Raw genomic sequence first — 19,645 nt, forward strand, 5'->3', positions numbered from 1 at the left:
TGGCACAGCTTTTGGTCTGTCCCTTTGGACAAAGGGGACACACAGAGGGGTGAAAAGCTGCAGCAGTGGCTCAGGGAATGAAGGGTTAATGCCTGGCTGAGCTGGTGCATGTCCTGCAGCTCCATCCTCCAGCCAAAGGGAGCAGCTCCTGCCTTTGCCAGCTCCTCCATCTGGATCACTGCAGAGCTCTGCAGGCAGGCAGGATCACACAGGGATCCCTCCCTGCCTTTGTTCCCTCCTGCTCTGCAGCTTTGTCCTTTTGGATGGGCTCATCCAGCCCCCAGGAACTGCAGGGGAGGGAAAGTAAGACCCCAAAAGGCTGCACAGGGCTGCAATGCTCCTCTCCATCAGCTGGAGCTGTGGAATTCCCACTCCTCCCTGGAGGGCAGGAAGGGGTTAATGTGGAGCCCAGAAATGCATCAGTCACATCCTCTTACACCAGGGATGGGCCTGGGGGACTGCAGGAGGATCCTGAGCCAGGGGAGCTGAGCTGAAGGGGGGAGCTGGCCCAGCATGGCCTGGAGGAGCTGGGGGCTCTGCCAGCCCCAGGCCTGGGGGCTCTGCTCCCACTGCAGCACCCCCAGAACAGCTCAGCCCCCCCAGCTGGGGCACTGGGAATGTGCAACGAATTCCTTTTAAAAAAAAGTACAAAATTATTGGGTAATAAATAAAAAAAAGTCAGGTGGTCAGTGTGGGGAGCTGCAGCAGGGGAGGGTTACAGCTCCCTGTGTGCTCCCAGCTGGAATCGAGCTTCCTCTGAGATCCCATACTGCTCCAGGGGGTCCTGTGGGGAGCACAGGGAGGCACCAGTGAGATGCAGACAAAGCCCAGCAGCCCTTGGGACACACAGGACACAGCCAAGGTCCAGGGAGCCACAGCCACCTCCCTCCCCAGAGCTGGGATGCTCCTGGCACCTGGCAGGGTGTGGCTGAGCAGCATCTCCACCCATGGAGCTGCTCCAGAGAGCCCCTGGGAGCTCCAAACCTTGGCCCACTCCAGCACTGGAATTTGTGCATCAGGGTTGGAGTGAGCACCCAGGGCTGGAACACCCAGCCACTCCAGCACTGGAATTTGTGCACCCAGGACAAGGTGCTCAGGTCTGGCTGTGCAGATCACAGCTCCCTATGGGATCTGGGATCTCCTTCCCACACACAGCCCGGGCAGGACTGGCAGCAGCAGCCCCTGTTGCTGCCAGGGAATTTGCTGGGAGATTTCAGGGAAGAGTTTCTTCCCCAGATCGCCTGGAAATGGGGGATCTCCCTGAGCCCAGCCCAGCCCCAGAACCTCCCTCCACAACCAGACTGGATACCATTCTGTTCCACTCCAGATAGCCCCTGCTGGCACCCAGAGCCATTGTCACACCTGCAGGGACTCACTCACCTTCCCTGTCATCTTCTGGATCTCATTCCTGTAGAAAATCAGGCTCCTCCTCAGGAACTCGTAGCTGCAAGACAGGAACAGAGCAAGGGAAGGATGTGGGCAAGTTTCAGATGCTATTTAGAGCTGAGGGAAGCTTGTCTGGGAGGAGACAGCACTGCCCTCCCAGTTCCTGCTCCCAGAGCAGCCCAGAGCCCCCAGCCCTGCCCTGGCCCTGAGGGCTCAGCCCACCTGGCTCTCTTGAGTGCCTCCACCCACTCCTGGCACTGCTCCTCCGTGGCACACTCAAAGCAGTATTTCCTCTCTGGCTCCTCGATGAAACCTGCCAGGGACAGGGAAAAGGCTCCAGGCAGGTCCTGGCAGAGCTGCTGCTGCTGCTCCCCTGGCTCTGCCCAGCCACAATTAGCAGCTCTGTTAACGAAGATGAGCTGGGAGTGAGTCTGCAATCCCCACCTCCAGCCCCTCTCCCATTCCCTGGGTGCCTGGGGCAGCTGCCCACAGCATTTCCCAGCTCACAGCACCTTGGGAAGAGCAACTTCTCAAACTGAGGGTGACCTGAACAGGATCAGCATGGCCACAACCAGGCTGACTCCCTGAGGCCCCTTGCAGACACCAGGATTTAAATCCAAGTGGGAAACAGCCCTGAGGGAGGAACTGGGAAACCTGCAGGGATAGCCAAGCAGTGAAACTGCACTGGGAGCAGGCCCTGAGCTGCTTTTGCTGGAGGATTTTGGGGATGTGACACTCACATGGCACTGCCACCATGGGGAGCAGGTCCTGGTGCCACTCCAGGACATGCCCCCAGTTCCTGTCCCCAGGGCTCTGTTGAGCTCACCCTCAGGGCTGCTGCTGCCAAACTCCTGGGTCAGGAGGTGCTGTGGACACATCCCAACACCAGGAACTGCTGCTCAGGAATCCTGCCCCATCAGAGCTCCCAACACCCCCAAACCCCAAAATCCAGCCCGTGGTGCTGTGAGTACTGCTGAGTTTAACCCTGCTCAGGAATCCTGCCCCATCAGAGCTCCCCAAAGCCCAGAATGCAGCCCCTGGTGCTCAGTGTGCTCAGGCTGTGTGAGGGAAGCACAGAGCAGAGCCACAGCTGTGCCTGGCAGCCAGGCCAAAAGATACAGGGATGGCCTTGGAGAAACATCCTGTTATTGTGGCCACATACCTCTGGCACAGGGGATGAAAGGCTGCTCCCAGGGGAGTGCAGCTGCACAAGGACACACAGACGGGAGGATGGGGCTGGAGCAGCTTTATCTGAGCCTCTCCAGGGTGTTTTTTTGGATCAAATGCAGCAGGACAGAGCAGATCTGTCAATAAGCAAGCTCCCCCTGCCAGGGATTCCACAGGGGCCTGGCTGCTCTTAGTGCTGCAGTGCAAACCCCACAGGCTGTGCCATGGAACATCCCTGAGATCTCAGGATGGGCCATGGGCACAGGGAGGAACAGCTGAGGAGGGAAAGGCTGAGGAATTGGTGAAGTTGGAAAACTCCAACCATCAGCCCAGCACCACCAGGTTCACCCCTGTCCCCAGGTGCCAGTGCTTCCAAACCTTTTGGGGGAGTAATTTTTCCCCAATATCCAACCTAAACCTGCCCTGGGCACAACTGGAGCTCATTTCCTCTCACCCTGTTCCCTGGGAGCAGAGTCTGAACCCCACCTGAAGGACCCTGACCCCACAGAGGGAGAGGAGAAGGGCTGGGGGCAGAGACCCCAAAAGGAGGGGAAGGGCTGAGCTGCCCCAGGGAAACAGGGAGAGCAGGAACTGAGCAGTGCCAACATTTCCTTCCCCCTGTGCCACCAGGAGAAGGCAAAGGGAGCACAGGCAGCACTCACTGATGGAGAAAACGTTCTCCTCCTCTTTGGTGATCTTGCAGTGCTCCAGCAGCAGAGCTCCAATGGGCTGGAAAACAGAGAGAGAGGGGGTTTAACCCACAGAGCCCCCACACCACGAGGGCTGAACCCACAGGGCTTCCCTGGAGCCTTTAAAGCAACTTTCACAAGCTGGGGCTGCTTTTAAATAATTCAGTCTGCACCATATTTCATGTTTCTTTAATCAACCTATTCATGCCAGTCTCACTTGTAGCACTTGGCATTTGTTAATTAGGTGTTAATTACCTTCAGCCTGGTCTTTACTCTGTGATACCAGAGAACATTTGCTTTTAAAATCAAAGATGAAACATTGACCGTGACACCCAGAATAACCAACACTGAGCTGTGTAAGGGCTGTGCTGAGCCTTGTAAGGGGTTAAACAGTGGGAGGGGAGCTGGGGCAGCTCAGGATGGACAAAAATCCACCTGGTAAAACTCAGGGACATGGGGACAGCAGGTGACACTGGCCATGAACAACATCAAGCACAGGAAATCCTTGTCCAAGTGAACCAAAGTGTCAGAAGCAAATCAGACAGCAGGGAAGGCATTGAAAACCTGATTTATCTTGTATTTTATAGAACTCTTTGGGTTGGAAGAGACTTTAAAGCCCACCCAGTGCCACCCCTGCCATGGCAGGGACACCTCCCACTGTCCCAGGCTGCTCCCAGCCCTGCCCAGCCTGGCCTTGGGCACTGCCAGGGATCCAGGGGCAGCCACAGCTGCTCTGGGAAATCCATTCCAGGGATGGATTCCACAATTCCTGATTCCCAATCTCCCACCCAGCCTTGCCCTGTGGCAGTGGGAGCCATTCCCTGTGTCCTGTCCCTGCAGGCCTTGTCCCCAGTCCCTCTGCAGCTCTCCTGGAGCCCCTTCAGGCCCCAAAAGGGGCTCTGAGGTGTCCCTGGAGCCTTCTCCTGTCCAGGTGAGCAGGCCCAGCTGTGCCAGAGAACAATTCCTGCCCAATACCCCATCTAAATGGAATTTTTTCCCATCTAAATGTCACTTCTTCAGTGGGAGCCATTCCCTGTGTCCTGTCCCTTCATCCCCAGTCCCTCTCCAGCAGCCCTGCTGAGCTGGTGGAAGAGGAAAGGTGGACCCTGTTCCTTTTTCCTGCACCATTTTCCCAGCCCACACAATCCAGGCACACAAAAAGAAGAAAGGAGGAGGGGAACAAACCCCAGCCAGGGGCTCAGTCCCTACCTCGGCCTCATCGGTGCGGAAATAGAAGAGAAAATTCACCACGAGCTTCACCAGGCGCTTCTTGAGCACTGCAGGGACAGGGGGAGCAGGAAAGGCTGAGTCAGGGGGCACAGGGGGCACCTCTGCCAGCCCTGAGCCCACCAAAGCACCCCCCAAACACTGCCTGGGGGAGACAAAGTGGCCTCGGGGTGACAGAGCCCCAGAGCAGCTCAGGAGGGCTCCCAGCAGCTCCTCCCGGGCACTCAGGGCTCCCAGCAGCACCACGGGGCCTCAGGCACTCCAGGAAAAGCTCCAGATCCCAGCAGCCCCACCTGGAGCTGCCAGCTGGGTGTCACCTCCCAGGGGACAAAGTCCAGCAGGAAAGGCTCAGCACAAGGGAGGGAATAGGGAATCAGGGCTGGTTTGCCAGGGAATTTGCTGGGAGATTTCAGGGAAGAGTTTCTTCCCCAGATCTCCTGGAAATGGGGGATCTCCCTGAGCTCAGCCCAGCCTCAGAACCTCCCTCCACGCCCAGACTGGATCCCACCACTGGTGCTCCCCATTCCCACAGTCCAGCTCCAACCCTCCCAGTCTGCCTGTCCCAGTCCTGCCTCCCAGCACTGCCAACCAGTACAGCCAGTCCCACCCTGACCCTGTGCCCCCAGTGCCGTGCCCAGTGCCCTCAGTCATGCCCACCCATCCACCTCTGCCCAGTGCTCCCAGTGCTGCCCACCCAGTAAAGCCAGTCCCACCCATCCCCTGTGTCCAGTGCTCCCAGTGCCCTGCCCAGTGCTCCCAGCCTGGATCCTCCAACACCCTCAATGCTCCCTCCCAGCTCCCCCAGTCCCTCTCCAGCCTTGCCCCCCAGTAACTCCAGTTCTGATTCTGCAGTTGGGGTCCCTCAAGTACCTCCAGTCCTATTCCCAGTTTCTCACCTGTGATTCTCCAGTTCCCACAGCCCCACCATCCATGGCACTCACGGCACTCTCCCAGTACCTCCCCAGTATCCCCAGTCCTGATTCTGCACTCGGGGCCCCCCAGGAGTCCCCACTCCTGACCCACCTTCACCTTCCTCCCCACACCCCCTGCCTCCCCTGTACTCCCAGCTCTCCCAGTCCGGACTCGGTCCTACTCCAGTTTCTCACTGGTGATTCTCCAGTCCCCTCAGTGCCACCACCCCAGTTCTCCCAGTCCCTCCTCGCCCACTGCTTCCACTTTCCCAGCCCGGATCCTCCAGCTCCCTCAGCTCTCCCAGTCCCTCCCCAGTAACCCCAGCCTGGATTCCCCATCTCGGGGCCCTCAGGTACCCCCGGTCCTGCCCTGGTCCCATCCCAGTAACCCCAGCCCTGATTCCCCACTCGGAGTCCTCAGGTACCCCCAGTCCCGCGCCCCCTGATCCTCCCAGTACTCCCAGTCCTGCCCTGCTCCTACCCCAATAAACCCAGCCCTGATTCCCAACTTGTGCCCCTCAGGTGCCCCCAGTCCTGTCCTGCTCCCTCCCCAGTATCCCCAGCCCTGATTCCCCACTCGGAGCCCACAGGTACTCCCAGTCCTGTCCCGCCCGACCCTCCCAGTACCCCCGGTCCTGCCCTGCTCCCATCCCAATAAGCCCAGCCCTGACTCCCCCTCACCGTTGCCCTTCTTGGGGACGCTCATGCGGATCTCGGCCGCTTTCTCGGCGGGCTGGCGGGCCAGGGACAGCAGCTCCCGCTCGTTGTAGCGCATGGCGGGCCCGCCCCGGCCCATGGCCCCGCCCGGGCGCCGCCGCCGCCGCCGGAAGCGCCCTCAGAGCCGCCGGAAGGGCTCGCGGGGCGGCGGGAGCGCGCATGCGCAGGGACGGGAGCGCGCGTGCGCCGGGGAGAGAGCGGGGCCGCGCGCAGGTACCGAGAGGGGGAGGGGGCCGTGAGGGGAGAGGGGGAACCGGGCAGGAGCGGGAGAAGCGGAGCTGGGATAACCGGGAGAGGTGCGTGAGGAGAGACCGGGGGAGCTGGGAAGGGGGGATTGGGAGAACTGGGTATGAAGGGTGTGGGAGAGCTGGCAATGAGGGATTGGGAGAGCTGGGTCAGGAGGGACTGGGAGGGTTGAGTATGGAGGAACTGGGAAGGAGGGATTGGGAGAGCTGGGTATGGAGGGACTGGGAGAACTGGGAAGGAGGGATTGGGAGAGCTGGGTATGGAGGGACTGGGAGAGCTGAGTGAAGAGAGACCGGGAGTTCTGGGTGAGGAGGGACAGGGAATGTTGGGTATGGAGGAACTGGGAAGACTGGGAAGGGGGGACTGGGAGAGCTGGGTATGGAAGGACTGGGAGAGCTGGGAAGGGGGGATTGGGACTCTTGGGTATGGAGGGACTGGGAAAACTGGGTGAGGAGATACCGGGAGAGCTGGGTCAGGAGGGACTGAAAAAGTTGAGTATGGAGGGACTGGGAGAACTGGGAAGGAGAGACTGGGAGTTTTGGGAAAGGACAGACTGAGAGAGCTGGATATGGAGGGACTGGGAAAACCGCGTAAGGAAGGGCTGGGAGAGCTGGGTGAGGAGAGGCTGGGAGAACTGGGTGAGGAGAAACTGGGAATGTTGGGCATGGAGGAACTTGGAAGGAGGGACTGGGAGAGGTGGGTATGGAAGGACTGGGAGAGTTGGGTCAGGAGGGACTGGGAGAACTGGGAAGGAGAGACTGGGAGTGTGGTAAAGGAAGGACTGGAAGAGCTGGGTGTGGAGGGACTGGGAGAACTGGGCAGCCTGGGTGATGGGGCTGGGGAAACTGGAGAATCACAAGTGGGAAACTGGGGGAAGGGCCCAGGCAGGGTTTGGGCTACTGGGAGAGTCAACAGGGCAGGACTGGGAACACCTGGGAGACCCTGAGTGCAGAACTGGGATGGAGTTACTGGAAAAGTACTGGGGGAACTGGGTGCCCTGGGTGGGAGCACTGGGGGTGCTGGAGAAACCGAGGATGCTGGAAAAGGAGGGAACTGGGAGAACTGGGGTGGTGGGGCTGGTGGAACTGGAGAATGACGAGTGAGAAACTGGGGTAGGAGCAGAGCAGCACTGGGAGCATTGGGACGGCAGGACTGGGGCCCCTGGGTGCAGAATCAGGACTGGAGTTGCTGGAGGGGGACTGGGAGAACTGGGTGAGCTGGGTGGGAGGACTGGGGGTACTGGAGAATGAGGACAGGGAAAATGGGGGTAGGACTGGGAGGACCAGGAGAAGCAGGACTGGGGATATTTGGGGGACTTTGACAGGAGAATTAGGACTGGGGTTAGAGGAGAGGCACTGGGAGAACTGGGTGCTCTGGGGGACCAGGGGTAGGATCAGGACAGAACTGGGAGTACACAGTGAGGAGGGACTGGGAGAACTGGAGAATCATGAGTGGGAAACTGGGGTAGGGCCAGGGGAGGACTGGGAATATGTGGAGCATCAGTGGGAGTCAGGGGGCCTTGAGTGGAGAATCAGGACTGCAGCTACTGGGGGATGTGGCTGGAGAGGGACTGGGAGAACTGGGCTCTCTGTGGGGAAGGATTTGGGGTTCCTTAAAGGTCCTTCCAGTGTTTGGGCTCTGTGTGGGAAGGTTTGGGGGGGACTCCAGGACCTCACCTGGGGCTTGGGGACACTCAGAGCCTTGTTGGGGGCTTGGGGGGCTCTGAGCCTCCCATGGTGGGAGGGTGGCCCTGGGGCTTTGGGGGGTGTTGGGGTGGTGGGGAGCAGCAGATCTGGTGGTGGAGAGGGGAGAGCTCTGGGGCTCTTGGTGCCTCGGGTGAGGGGGGAAAGCTCCTGTTTGGGGTCTCGGGGGGCGTCTGGTGGGGCTGCTTGGCTTGGGAGTGGCTGAGGAGATGGGAAGGGCTCCGGGGGGACTTTCTGGATCCTTTTACTCCACTTTCCTGAGTTGGTACCAGATGTGGGATTGCATCCCGTGCTGTGTGCCCAGGGCATGTCTGGGGTGCCCTCCCCATCCTCGCTGCTGGGCTGAACAATCCCGTGATTCAATTATCCCTTTCTTTTGCCAGACTGTCCATTTCTCCGGGAGCTGAAGGCCAGGAATCCCCGCCATGGATTTCCAGCACCGGCCCGGGGGCAAAACGGGCAGCGGGGGCGTGGCCTCGGCCTCCGAGAGCAACCGCGACCGGCGGGAGCGGCTCCGCCAGCTGGCCCTGGAGACCATCGACATCAACAAGGTACAGGGACCCCCTGGGCCATGGGGACAGGGTCACATCCATGGTGCAGGGACCCCCAGGGCCCTGGGGACAGGGTCACATCCATGGTACAGGGACCCCCAGGGCCCTGGGGACAGGGTCACATCCATGGTACAGGGACCCCCAGGGCTGTGGGGACAGGGTCATATCCATGGTACAGGGACCCCCAGGGCTGTGGGGACAGGGTCATATCCATGGTACAGGGACCCCCAGGGCTGTGGGGACAGGGTCACATCCATGGGACAGGGACCACCGTGGCCTGGGGACAGGGTCACATCCATGGTACAGGGACCACCGTGGCCATGGGGACACAGTGCAGGGTCACATCCATGGTGCAGGGACCCCCCGGCCTGGGGACAGGGTCACATCCATGGTGCAGGGACCCCCAGGGCGATGGGGACAGGGTCACATCCATGGTGCAGGGATCCCCAGGGCCCTGGAGATACGGTGCAGGGTCACATCCATGGTGCAGGGACCCCCTGGCCTGGGGACAGGGTCACATCCATGGTGCAGGGACCCCCTGGCCTGGGGACAGGGTCACATCCATGGTACAGGGTCCTCCATGGCCATGGGGACACCGTGCAGGGTCACATCCATGGTACAGGGATCCCCAGGCCATGGGGACAGGGTCACATCCATGGTACAGGGGACCCCGATGGCCATGGGGACACCATGGAGGGTCACATCCATGGTACAGTGATCCCCAGGCCATGGGGACAGGGTCACATCCATGGTACAGGGATCCCCAGGCCATGGGGACACTGTGCAGGGTCACGTCCATGGTACAGGGACCCTCCACAGCCATGGGGACACTGTGCAAGGTCAGATCTATGGGATCATGGCAGGGTTTGAGCATTAAGGCTCATCCAGGGACATCTTCAGCTATCTCAGGTGCTCCAAGCCCCAACCAGCCTGGTCTTGGATGCTTTCAGGGGTGCAGGGGCAGCCACAGCTGCTCTGGGAAGTCCATGCCAGGGCCTCACTACCCTCACAGCCAAGAATTTCATCCCAATATCCCATCTAAATCTACTCTTGGTCTATTTGAAGCCACTCTTCCTTGTCCTGTGCCCAAGTTCCCCTCCAGCTCTCTTGGAGCCCCTTTAGGCTCCATGGTACCCTCAGAGCCTTCTCATCTCCATGCTGAGCTGTGGGTTGGGTTTAAATACTTCTGTTTGTGGACATGTGGGGGTTGAATAAGGAATATTTGGGACAGAGTGACAGGGAGGTGCCAGCTCTTGTGTACCCATCTATTTCCAGTCTCCTCAGGGCTGGTTTGGGTTCTGGTGTTTCCTGCTGCAGCTGGGAATTCTGTCACCATTGCACACAGCTGCTGTTGGTTCTCTCTCTGTTTCCTCCTGCTAAAGCTCTCTTGTGCTGTTAATTTAAAATCTGAACTCAGCTACAGGATCCTGGGATTTCCTGAGCTGGGAGGGACCCTCAGGGATCATCAGTGTAGCCCCTGGCCCTGCACAGACACCCCAAAAATCCCACCCTGGGCACCCCTGCGAGTGGAATCCAAACATTCCTGGAGCTCTGTCCTTGGACTGGGACCATTCCCTGGGGAGCCTGGGCAGTGCCAGCACCCTCAGGATGAGGAACCACTTTCTCCAATGCAGAACTCTGCAGTATTTTGGTTATTCTCCTGCTTTACCAATGGATTTTGTTTGTAACTTGTCCATCATTCTTTCCCCAGGACCCCTATTTTATGAAAAATCATCTGGGCTCCTACGAGTGCAAGCTTTGCCTGACACTGCACAACAATGAGGTGAGGGAACATCTGCCTGTCCTGATCCCAGCAGCAGCACCTTGGGAACAGCAGGAGCTTCAGTGACTGCTGAGATGTGAGGGGTGGTGTCTGGGTTTGAACAGACAAGAGTCTGCTTAGGAAGGCAGGAACCTCCCTGAAATGGAAAATGTAATCCCCCTCCCTCTGAATTGTTATAAATTTGAAATGAAGGGACTCTCAGGCAAAGATATGGGAGCAGAAATAAAAATTCTTTATTAGGGAAGAAAATAAAAAATTAAATAATCAGTGCAGTAGTACAAAACAACACAGAGTCAGGATAGGAGCTGCCCCCTGTGTGCCAGGGTGGTGTCCCAGCCCCATCCCATGGGGGCTCAGCCCTCCTGCAGTGCCAGCTGTGGCTCTGCTGCAGCAGGGTGGAGTTTTCCTCTGAAGATCCAGTGGAAAAGGCAACTGCTTCTCTGGGAATGCAGTGGAAAGGCTGTGCTGGTGTCCCAAACCTCAGATTGTGCCCAGGTAGGAATGCTTGGCTCCTCCCCTGGGCGGAGCATCTCCCCATGGGATGCTGGGATTGGCTCAGCCCTGCAGGGACACTCAGTGGCCATGGACAGCAGAGATCTGGAGGGAGGGTTGGCTGTGGGAGAGATAAAGAAACAACTGCCCCATCAACAGCAGAGAACTGCCCCAGCTCTGATGGGAATAGAACACACAATGCCATCTAGGACAGATGGTTAAACCTGACAGTGTGAGCTGTGATCTTGTTGAAGTGTGTAGTTTTCTTCTGAAAGTTCAGTAGTGTAGATGAGCTTGATCTTCTGAGAATCTAATAGAAAAGAAAGCTGTTCTTCATAGAACCTAGTAGAGAAAGACTTCTTCTGAAAGAACACTTCTTCTAGTGTGCTAAATCTCAGATTATATCCAAGTAAGAATGCTCAGCTCCTCCCCCTTTGCAGGACATCTCTCAATGAGATGATGTAATTTTATCAGTTATGAAGTGAGATTCAATAGCCCATTAACAAAAGATATTTCCCCAGAGGGAAGATTAGTTGTAGGAGAGATAGACTGCCCAATTAACAAAAAATAACTGCCTCACTTCTAACATATAAGAAATAAAATACACACATATCTTATAACCCAAGCTCAGCAGCTGAGAGCAATCTGCACTTTTGGAGTGAGATTCCTCTGTGCTGAGGATTAAAACACCCTTGTCAGGGAGTGCTACAACCACCCTGTGACAGGAATGTTTCAGTCATGGCTTCATTTAACTTCTACCTTGGTTTTTATTTCAGGGGAGTTACTTAGCACATACCCAGGGGAAGAAGCATCAGACCAATTTGTAAGTTATCCTCCAAAATAACTTTATTCTTTATTACTGAATTCTTTATTACTGAAGCATTTTAATATTATGATTTTGGGTGTCTGTAGTCCTTTATCTCCACTGCACTCAGCTTGGTTGTTATTTTACTGTGGTTCCTTATGCAGCCAGGAGGCACAGCCTGGATCTGGTTGAAAAATGGTGCTGAAAATCTCCATTTTAAGCTAAAGTTCAAATCCAGTTGTGAAATTTCTAAAGGAAGAGGGAGATGGAGTTTTAAAAGCAAATTGTCTGAGTCTAGTTAGGAGGCCCTCTCAGTGTATGGACAACACTCTCAGGGATGCTCAGGGTGGGATTTTTGGGGTGTCTGTGCAGGGCCAGGGGTGGGATTTGATCCCTGTGGGTCCTTCCAACTCTGGAGAGTCCAAAATTCTTTGATCTGGATTTGTCAATACAGGTTTGGAGAAGTTTGTAAGTTTTGTTTTAAAGAAACCAGTTTGCTTTGCTTGATCTGTGGGTTTGGTTTCATGTTGATTTCAAGAATTCAAGTTTTCTCCAATCCATCTGTGGAGCCTGACCTCAAGGTCATGGTGAGGGTGGATCAGATGGTTGAGTGACAACCTTTAGCTAAGGGGGAGGATGGATACAGCTGGGGATAAAACAGGATTTCCTGGCATGATTCCTGTGGAATGCTGTGCTGAGGGATTCAAACTGCTCCTTTAGAAACAAGAATTCTTAAATTCTGAATTAATCCCCAGGGCACGACGAGCTGCCAAGGAAGCCAAGGAAGCCCCAGCCCAGCCTGCCCCAGAGAAGGTGAAAGTGGAAGTGAAGAAATTTGTGAAAATTGGGCGCCCAGGCTACAAAGGTGAGCCCAGGAGCTCCCTGATGGGCAGTCCCTGCCTGGTGGGATGTGAATTACTCATTGGTCTTTTGAGCAGCTCTGCCCATGAATAAGATATGGGCTCTTTCCTGGAGTCTTTTTATTGTTTAAGTTGCTCATGGAACTTCTTTTTATGGCTGACAGGCAGGGAGAAGCACTCAATAATACATGGGTGTGTCTCAGGCTGCCAAGGAGATGATGGCATCTCATCTTCTCCTTCTCTTGTGCTGCAGCACCTTTCATTAATGCTGTAAATCACTCACTCCAGGCAGAATTCATGGTTTTTTTTCTGTTTTTCATGGTTTTTTGGCCTTCAGTACCAAACTTGGCTTTTTAATCTCACCAGTGCTTTGCCCCACAGCAACTGAACTTCAGTAGAGGAGAATCATGGAATAATTTAGGTTGGAAAATACCTTTAAGGTCATTGAGTCCAACAGTAAACTTAGCACTGCCAAGGCCACAACTGAACCATGTCCCCAGGTGTTTTAACACTCCCAGGGATGGGGATTCCTGGACAGCTCCTTCCAGTGCTTTACAGCCCTTTCAGGGAAGGAATTTTCCCAATATCCAACTTAAATCTGGCCCAGCTTGTGGCTGTTCCCTCTCATCCTGTTCCCTGGAGCAGAGCCTGACACCTCCAACTGTCCCCTCCTGTCAGGAGCTGTGCAGAGCCACAAGGGCCCCCCTGAGCCTCCTTTTCTCCGGGCTGAGCCCCTTCCCAGCTCCCTCAGCCTCTCCTGGAGCTCCAGACCCTTCCCCAGCTCTGTTCCCTCCCCTGGACACCCCCAACCCCTCAATGTCCTTCTTGGGGTGAGGGACCCAAACCTGCCCATGGCAGTGACACAATCCCAGACTGGTTTGGGTTGGAAGGGACATTAAATCCCATCCAGTGCTACCCCTGCCATGGCAGGGACACCTTCCACTGTCCCAGGCTGCTCCCAGCCCTGCCCAGCCTGGCCTTGGGCACTGCCAGGGATCCAGGGGCAGCCCCAGCTGCTCTGGGCACCCTGTGCCAAGGCCTGCCCACCTTACAGAAGTAGCTTTGTGACATTTTGTTTGATAAACAGGAGAAAAATCTTGTAATACTTAATTGTTGGAAAATTTAATGCAGATTAATGCTGCTCTCACTCTGCTGGAGCATGTTCTCAGCTTTCTTACTTTTTTTTACAGTGACCAAACAGAGAGACCCAGAAACAGGCCAGCAGAGCCTTCTCTTCCAGGTAAGGGCAGAGTTCAAACTCTCCTTGTCAGGGTTTTTCAGGTCACACTGCTGCTAAATGAGCAGCTCTTTGCAGGATCTAATAAATCAATAATTATAAGGAGGCCTTATCTTCCTTGCTGCTGCAGCTGATTGTGTTGAGCAAATCCCTGAGCTCAGCTGTCAGGCTGTGTAGTGGGAGAGGGATATTCCTGAGGTGGAATGAGGTGACAATCACAGCAGAGTTTTGGCTGAAGAAAAAAAAAAAATTAAAAATTATCTGTTTCCATCCCCCTGTGATGGGCAGGGACACCTTCCATGAGACCAGGCTGCTCTAACCCTGGCCTTGGACACTTCCAGGGATGGAGCTTCTCTGGGCACCCTGTGCCAGGCCCTCCCACCCCTCACAGGGAACAATTCCTTCCCAAAATCTCTCCTAAATTTCCCCTAATTCAGTTTGTGGTCTTTAATCCCAAACTATTCTGGGATTCTCATCCTTTCCTTTGCTGTTTATTTCCTTTGCATTGGGGATTGCTCTGGGTGTGCTCCACACTGGGGATGTGTTTGGTGACCAATGGCTCCTGGCCTGGATCAGGAATTGTGTGGCCAGGAGGAGCAGGGAGGTCATTCTGCCCCTGTGCTTGGTGATGGTGAGGGCACACCGTGATTATTGTGTCCAGTTCTGGCCCCTCAGTTTAGGAAGGACCTTGAGGTGCTTGAGCACATCCAGAGGAGGCAGCAAGGCTGGAGAGGGGCTGGGAACACAAACCCTGTGAGGAATGTGTAAAGGAGCTGGGGTTGTTTAGGCTGGAGAAGAGGAGGCTCAGAGGTGACCTTATTGCTCTCTACACCTCCCTGAAGAGAGGTTGCAGACAGGTGGGGTTGGTCTCTTCCACCAGGCAGCACTGACAGAACCAGAGGACACAGCCTCAAGCTCAGGGAAGTTATAGGTTGGATATTAGGAGGAATCTTTTCACCAAAAGAATAATAAAGTACTGGAATGCTCTTCCCAAGGAGGTGGTGGAAATGCCATCTCTGGATGTGTTTAAAGATTGGACATGGCACTTGGTGCTATAATCTAGTTGAGGTGTTAGGGCAGAGGTTGGGCTTGATGATCTTAGAGGTCTCTTCAAACCTCATTATTCTGTGATTCTGTGTTTCTGTGATTCTGGGATTCTGAGCAGAGCTGGGGGTGCAGAGGAGGGGTTGTTTGTGGTGGTGTTCACAGCAGTCCCAGGACAAGGGAAGAGATGAGAATCTTGACTCCATGTTTCAGAAGGCTGAATTATTATTTGATGATATACATTATATTAAAGGAAAGGATATATTAAAATTATACTAAAAGAATAGAAGAAAGGATTTCATCAGAAGGCAGGAAAGGAAAGGAAAGGAAAGGAAAGGAAAGGAAAGGAAAGGAAAGGAAAGGAAAGGAAAGGAAAGGAAAGGAAAGGAAAGGCTCGTGACTCTCAGAGAGTCTGAGCCAGCTGACTGTGATTGGCCATTAATTAGAAACAACCAACATGGACCAATCAAAGATGCACCTGTTGCATTGTTTTTGAGGTTTTTTTATTGTTGTTTACATTTAATTTCTGAGGCCTCTCAGCTTCTCAGGAGAACGAATCCTAGCAAAAGGATTTTTCATAAAATACATCTGTGACAGAGATCTCTCCCAGCCTCATCACTCTACGATTCTGTGACTCTGAGCAGGGCTGGGGGTGCAGAGGGGGGATTGTTGATGCTGTCCTGCCCCCCCAGATCGATTACCCAGAGATAGCAGAGAGCATCATGCCCCGGCACCGCTTCATGTCGGCCTACGAGCAGCGCATCGAGCCCCCGGACCGGCGCTGGCAGTACCTGCTGATGGCAGCTGAGCCCTACGAGACCATTGCCTTCAAGGTGAGGCTGCCAGGGAAACCTGGGACACTGCCTGGGTGTGACCAGGGCCACCCTGTGCTGGGGGCACCAGGCCCAGGGAGGGATTGTCCCACTCTGCTCTGCCCTGGGGCAGCCTCAGCTCCAGTGCTGGGGGCACTTTGGGCACCACGAGATCAGAAGGACCCAAAGCTGTTGGAGAGTGCCCAGAGGAGGGACAGGGAGCTGGGGAAGGGCTGAGGAGCAGCTGAGGGCACTTGGCTCGTTCAGCTGCAGCCCAGGAGACTGAGGGGAGGCTCCTCGGGGGCTGCAGCTCCTCCCCAGGGCAGGCACAGGGGCAGGGGCTGAGCTCTGCTCTGGCACAGGGACAGGAGCCCAGCAAGGGCTGCAGCTGTGCCAGGCCTTGGCATGGAGCTCAGGGCAAGGTTCTGCCCCCCGAGGCTGCTGGGCACTGCCCAGGCTGCCCAGGGAATGGTGCCAAGGCTGCCAGAGCTGCAGGAGCTCCCAGGGCTGCTCAGGGTGGGGGTGTTGGGGTGGCTGTGCAGGGATGGGCCTGCACTGATCATCCCTGAGGATCCCTTCCAGCTCAGGACATTCTGTAATTAATTCCTAATGAACCCTCTGATGTCTGTGCTAACCCTCACGGAGTGGAAGGGGGGGTCAGGAAGACGTGGCTGGAAGTCTTTAAACCCCACTGAGGTTTGGTGGAGGACTCTGGCATAAAAACCAGACTGTGCTGAGCCCTGGGGAGCTGTGAATTCCCAGAGTCTGGCACAGGCAGGAGCCTCCTGGGTTTCACTCCTCAGCCTCTGTGCAGATGTTCAGGGAGGGATTTTTGCTGCTTGTCCTTGACCGATAGGGAAGTAACTTAATTCTTTCCTGCCCCCACCTCTGTCTAATAACAACCCTGCAAGGCCTGGAATAACTGTGCTTATCTCTCAGGCTCTGGGGCTAAAAAGGGCCTTTGAGCTAATCTGGTGCTGCTAAGAATAGCTCTGTGTTCTCTTTCGTTGCAGGTGCCAAGCAGAGAAATTGATAAAGCAGAGGGAAAGTTTTGGACTCACTGGAACAGAGAAACCAAACAGGTAACTGAGGTTTTGTGATGTCTGTCCTTAAGGGGAGCAGAGCAACTTGAGAGAGTGACATCAGTTCTGTCCTGCTGTTGAAATTTCCATTCTCTAAATGCACCTGAGCACTGAGAGGTGACAGAGATCCTCCTGTGGCGGATCTCAGAGAGGATTCAGTTTCTGGCAGCAGCAGGATGAGGCATAAATACCCAGAGAAAAGGAGGTTCAGGGGGAATCTTCTTGCTCTTACAGCTCCCTGGCAGGATGGTGCAGCCAGAGGGGGTCAGGCTCTGCTCCCAGGGAACAGGAGAAACCAGAGGGAATGGCCTCAAGCTGTGCCAGGGGAGGTTTGGGTTGGAAATTGGGAAAATTCTTTCACTGAGAGCATTGTCAGGCATTGGGACAGACTGCCCAGGGCAGGGGCATACTTCCACCCTTGGAAGTATTCAAAAACACATGGATGTGGCATTTGTGGCCACAAATGGTTTAGTGGTGAACTGGGCTGATGGCTGGACTTGTTGATCTTAGGGTTAGGGTTAGGTTTGGCTTTTCCCAGCCATGATAAATGTTCAGCACTGTGTCCTCTCCATGGCTCTGTGCCCTGTGTTCCCTGCACACACCTGCCTGAGGGAGCCTGAGGAACAGTGCCTGGGGGGGCTCCCACCCCTCACAGGAACCTCAGAGTCCAGAGGAGTTAAAATCTGCGGCCAGACTGGCACCAGTCACAGATGCTGCCAGGGACAGGAGGGTGACAGGAGGAGCCTGAGCTGTGCTCTGGGGCAGAGAGCAGCTCCTGGGTGCTGGCAGAGCTGTCAGCAGGGTGCTGGGCACTGCCCAGGGAAGGGTGCCAAGGCTGCCAGAGCTCTCAGGGATGCTCAGGGTGGGTTTGGGGTGTCTGTGCAGGGACAGGGGTTGGACTGATGATCCCTGAGGGTCTCCACCCAGCTCAGGGCACTCCAGCATTCTGTCAATTCCTGATTAATTAATTCCTCCCTTTTCTCTCCCATTCCCAGTTCTTCCTTCAGTTCCACTTCAAGATGGAGAAGCCCCCGGCCCCCCCAAACCTCCCCCCGGGGCCCCCGACCGTCAAGCGGCCGCCGCCCCCTCCCCTGATGAACGGGCTGCCCCCGCGGCCCCCCCTGCCCGACTCCATGCCCCCCCCCTCCCCCTGGGGGCATGGCCCTGCCCCCCATGCCCCCCTCGGGGCCGGTGCCACCCCCCCCAGTGCCCCCCCAGTTGCCCCCAGCGCCCGGGGTGCCCCCCCCTGCCCCGCTGCCCCCCATGCTGCGGCCGCCGCTGCCCACCGAGGGGCCGGGCACCATCCCTCCTCCTCCTCCCTCCAACTGAGGCCCCTCCTGGGCCCCATCCCGTGGGATTTGTGTCTTTTTAACTGCAGCTCACCCCCCATCCAGGGAACAGATCCTTTTTGTACCTCTGCAAAGATGGCTGAACTCTGTAGGTTCATTAAAAGGTTTTTGATTCTCCTTTCCCTCTGCTTTCCTGTGCTGCTTTTGGGGTTCACTTTCCCCACCCCTTAGATACAGGAGATTATATATATATAAAATATATAAAAATATATAAATACAAATATAAAAATATATAAAATATATAAAAATACAAATATAAAAATGTATAACATATATAAATATAAAAATACAAATATATATTAAAAATATATATGGAGCCAAAATATAACCAGGCTATTTTAGAAATCCTCCAAAGAGGAGGCAAAGAATTGGGAATTTCAAGACATCCTTCCATCAGCTGTTTTGGCCTGAGGAATACCCCTCAGGCTGCCCCATTAATTACCCCCCATTAATCAGTTTTAATTCAACCAGAGCCCTTCATCTCTGTTCATTCACTTCATTCTCTGTTCATTCACACAGACAGGTTCCTGTTACTGATATTAAATCTTAGTTTATTGATATAATTCATTAAGTGGCAGTACCATGGTGTAGCACCTGCTGTCACATGATTTTATTGTGTGCCCTCCTCCCACTTCCAGCTCTTTTCAGGCAAGTTTTTAGTTCTCTGTGGGTTTATTTATCCTGAATGTTTCCTTCCAGCCATCACTTGGTTCCCATAAAAAAGCAGCAGCAGCAGCAGCAGTTCTGCCATTTCTCTTCCCTTTCCCAGGTTCCTGAACTGGGGGGTCAGTGGGGGATCCTGGGTGAGGGCATGGCCAGGGTTGGGGTTCCTGACCAGTTCTGGTGTTTGAGGGGCCATGGGAGCCCTGCAGCTGCACCCCCTTGGTGGGGGAGCCAAAGCCTTCCTCTGCTGGGCTGAGATGGTCCCAATCAGTTAAAAATCCCAGACTGGTTTGATTGGGAGGGACCTCAAAGCCCATCCAGTGCCACCCCTGCCATGGCAGGGACACCTCCCACTGTCCCAGGCTGCTCCCAGCCCCGCCCAGCCTGGCCTTGGGCACTGCCAGGGATGCAGGGGCAGCCACAGCTGCTCTGGGAAATCCATTCCAGGGATGGATTCCACAATTCCTGATTCCCAATCTCCCACCCAGCCCTGCCCTGTGGCAGTGGGAGCCATTCCCTGTGTCCTGTCCCTGCAGGCCTTGTCCCCAGTCCCTCTGCAGCTCTCCTGGAGCCCCTTCAGGCCCCAAAAGGGGCTCTGAGGTGTCCCTGGAGCCTTCTCCTGTCCAGGTGAGCAGGCCCAGCTGTGCCAGGCTGGCTCCAGCCCTGGAGCAGCTCCCTGGCCTTTGTCACCCCCTGTAGAAGTGACCTCAGGTTCCTCCAGGCCTCGCTGTGTCCATGTCCTGCTCCAGTTTGGGTGCTTCATCCTTCTCTGATGATCCTGAGCTCCAGACTGCAAATGCTTGGAAACCCAGGAAGGGTCTGGAACTTTTTTGTCTGGACATTTCCCCAAAATCAGGAACTCTTTTGGGATGGTTTAGACCACCTGGCATTGACAATTCCAGCTGTTCCAGTGGGTCTGGG

The 19,645-nt window shown here is 55.4% G+C and overlaps 2 protein-coding genes across 2 annotated transcripts; one reads left to right on the forward strand and one right to left on the reverse strand.

The window, feature by feature from the left end:
* Positions 1-551: 551 nt before the first annotated feature.
* Positions 552-6,215, reverse strand: PLEKHJ1 (pleckstrin homology domain containing J1). The gene is made up of 6 exons (XM_059489966.1): positions 6,062-6,215; positions 4,452-4,519; positions 3,216-3,282; positions 1,609-1,699; positions 1,381-1,444; positions 552-784 (listed from the first exon to the last, which is right to left on the reverse strand). The coding sequence occupies exons 1-6, from the start codon at positions 6,174-6,176 to the stop codon at positions 716-718; spliced, it is 474 nt and encodes a 157-aa protein (XP_059345949.1). The 5' UTR covers positions 6,177-6,215; the 3' UTR covers positions 552-715.
* A 48-nt stretch (positions 6,216-6,263) lies between these two features.
* Positions 6,264-18,158, forward strand: SF3A2 (splicing factor 3a subunit 2). Its single transcript, XM_059489786.1, is given in 10 exon segments — positions 6,264-6,310; positions 8,430-8,597; positions 10,309-10,380; positions 11,649-11,695; positions 12,433-12,542; positions 13,728-13,777; positions 15,511-15,651; positions 16,644-16,712; positions 17,708-17,848; positions 17,850-18,158. Coding segments are annotated over 9 exon segments (948 nt in total). The 5' UTR covers positions 6,264-6,310; positions 8,430-8,471; the 3' UTR covers positions 18,042-18,158.
* The last annotated feature ends 1,487 nt before the right edge of the window (positions 18,159-19,645 follow it).

The sequence above is a fragment of the Ammospiza nelsoni genome, chromosome 27 (genome assembly GCF_027579445.1).
Source record: "Ammospiza nelsoni isolate bAmmNel1 chromosome 27, bAmmNel1.pri, whole genome shotgun sequence".
Classification (NCBI taxonomy): domain Eukaryota; kingdom Metazoa; phylum Chordata; class Aves; order Passeriformes; family Passerellidae; genus Ammospiza; species Ammospiza nelsoni.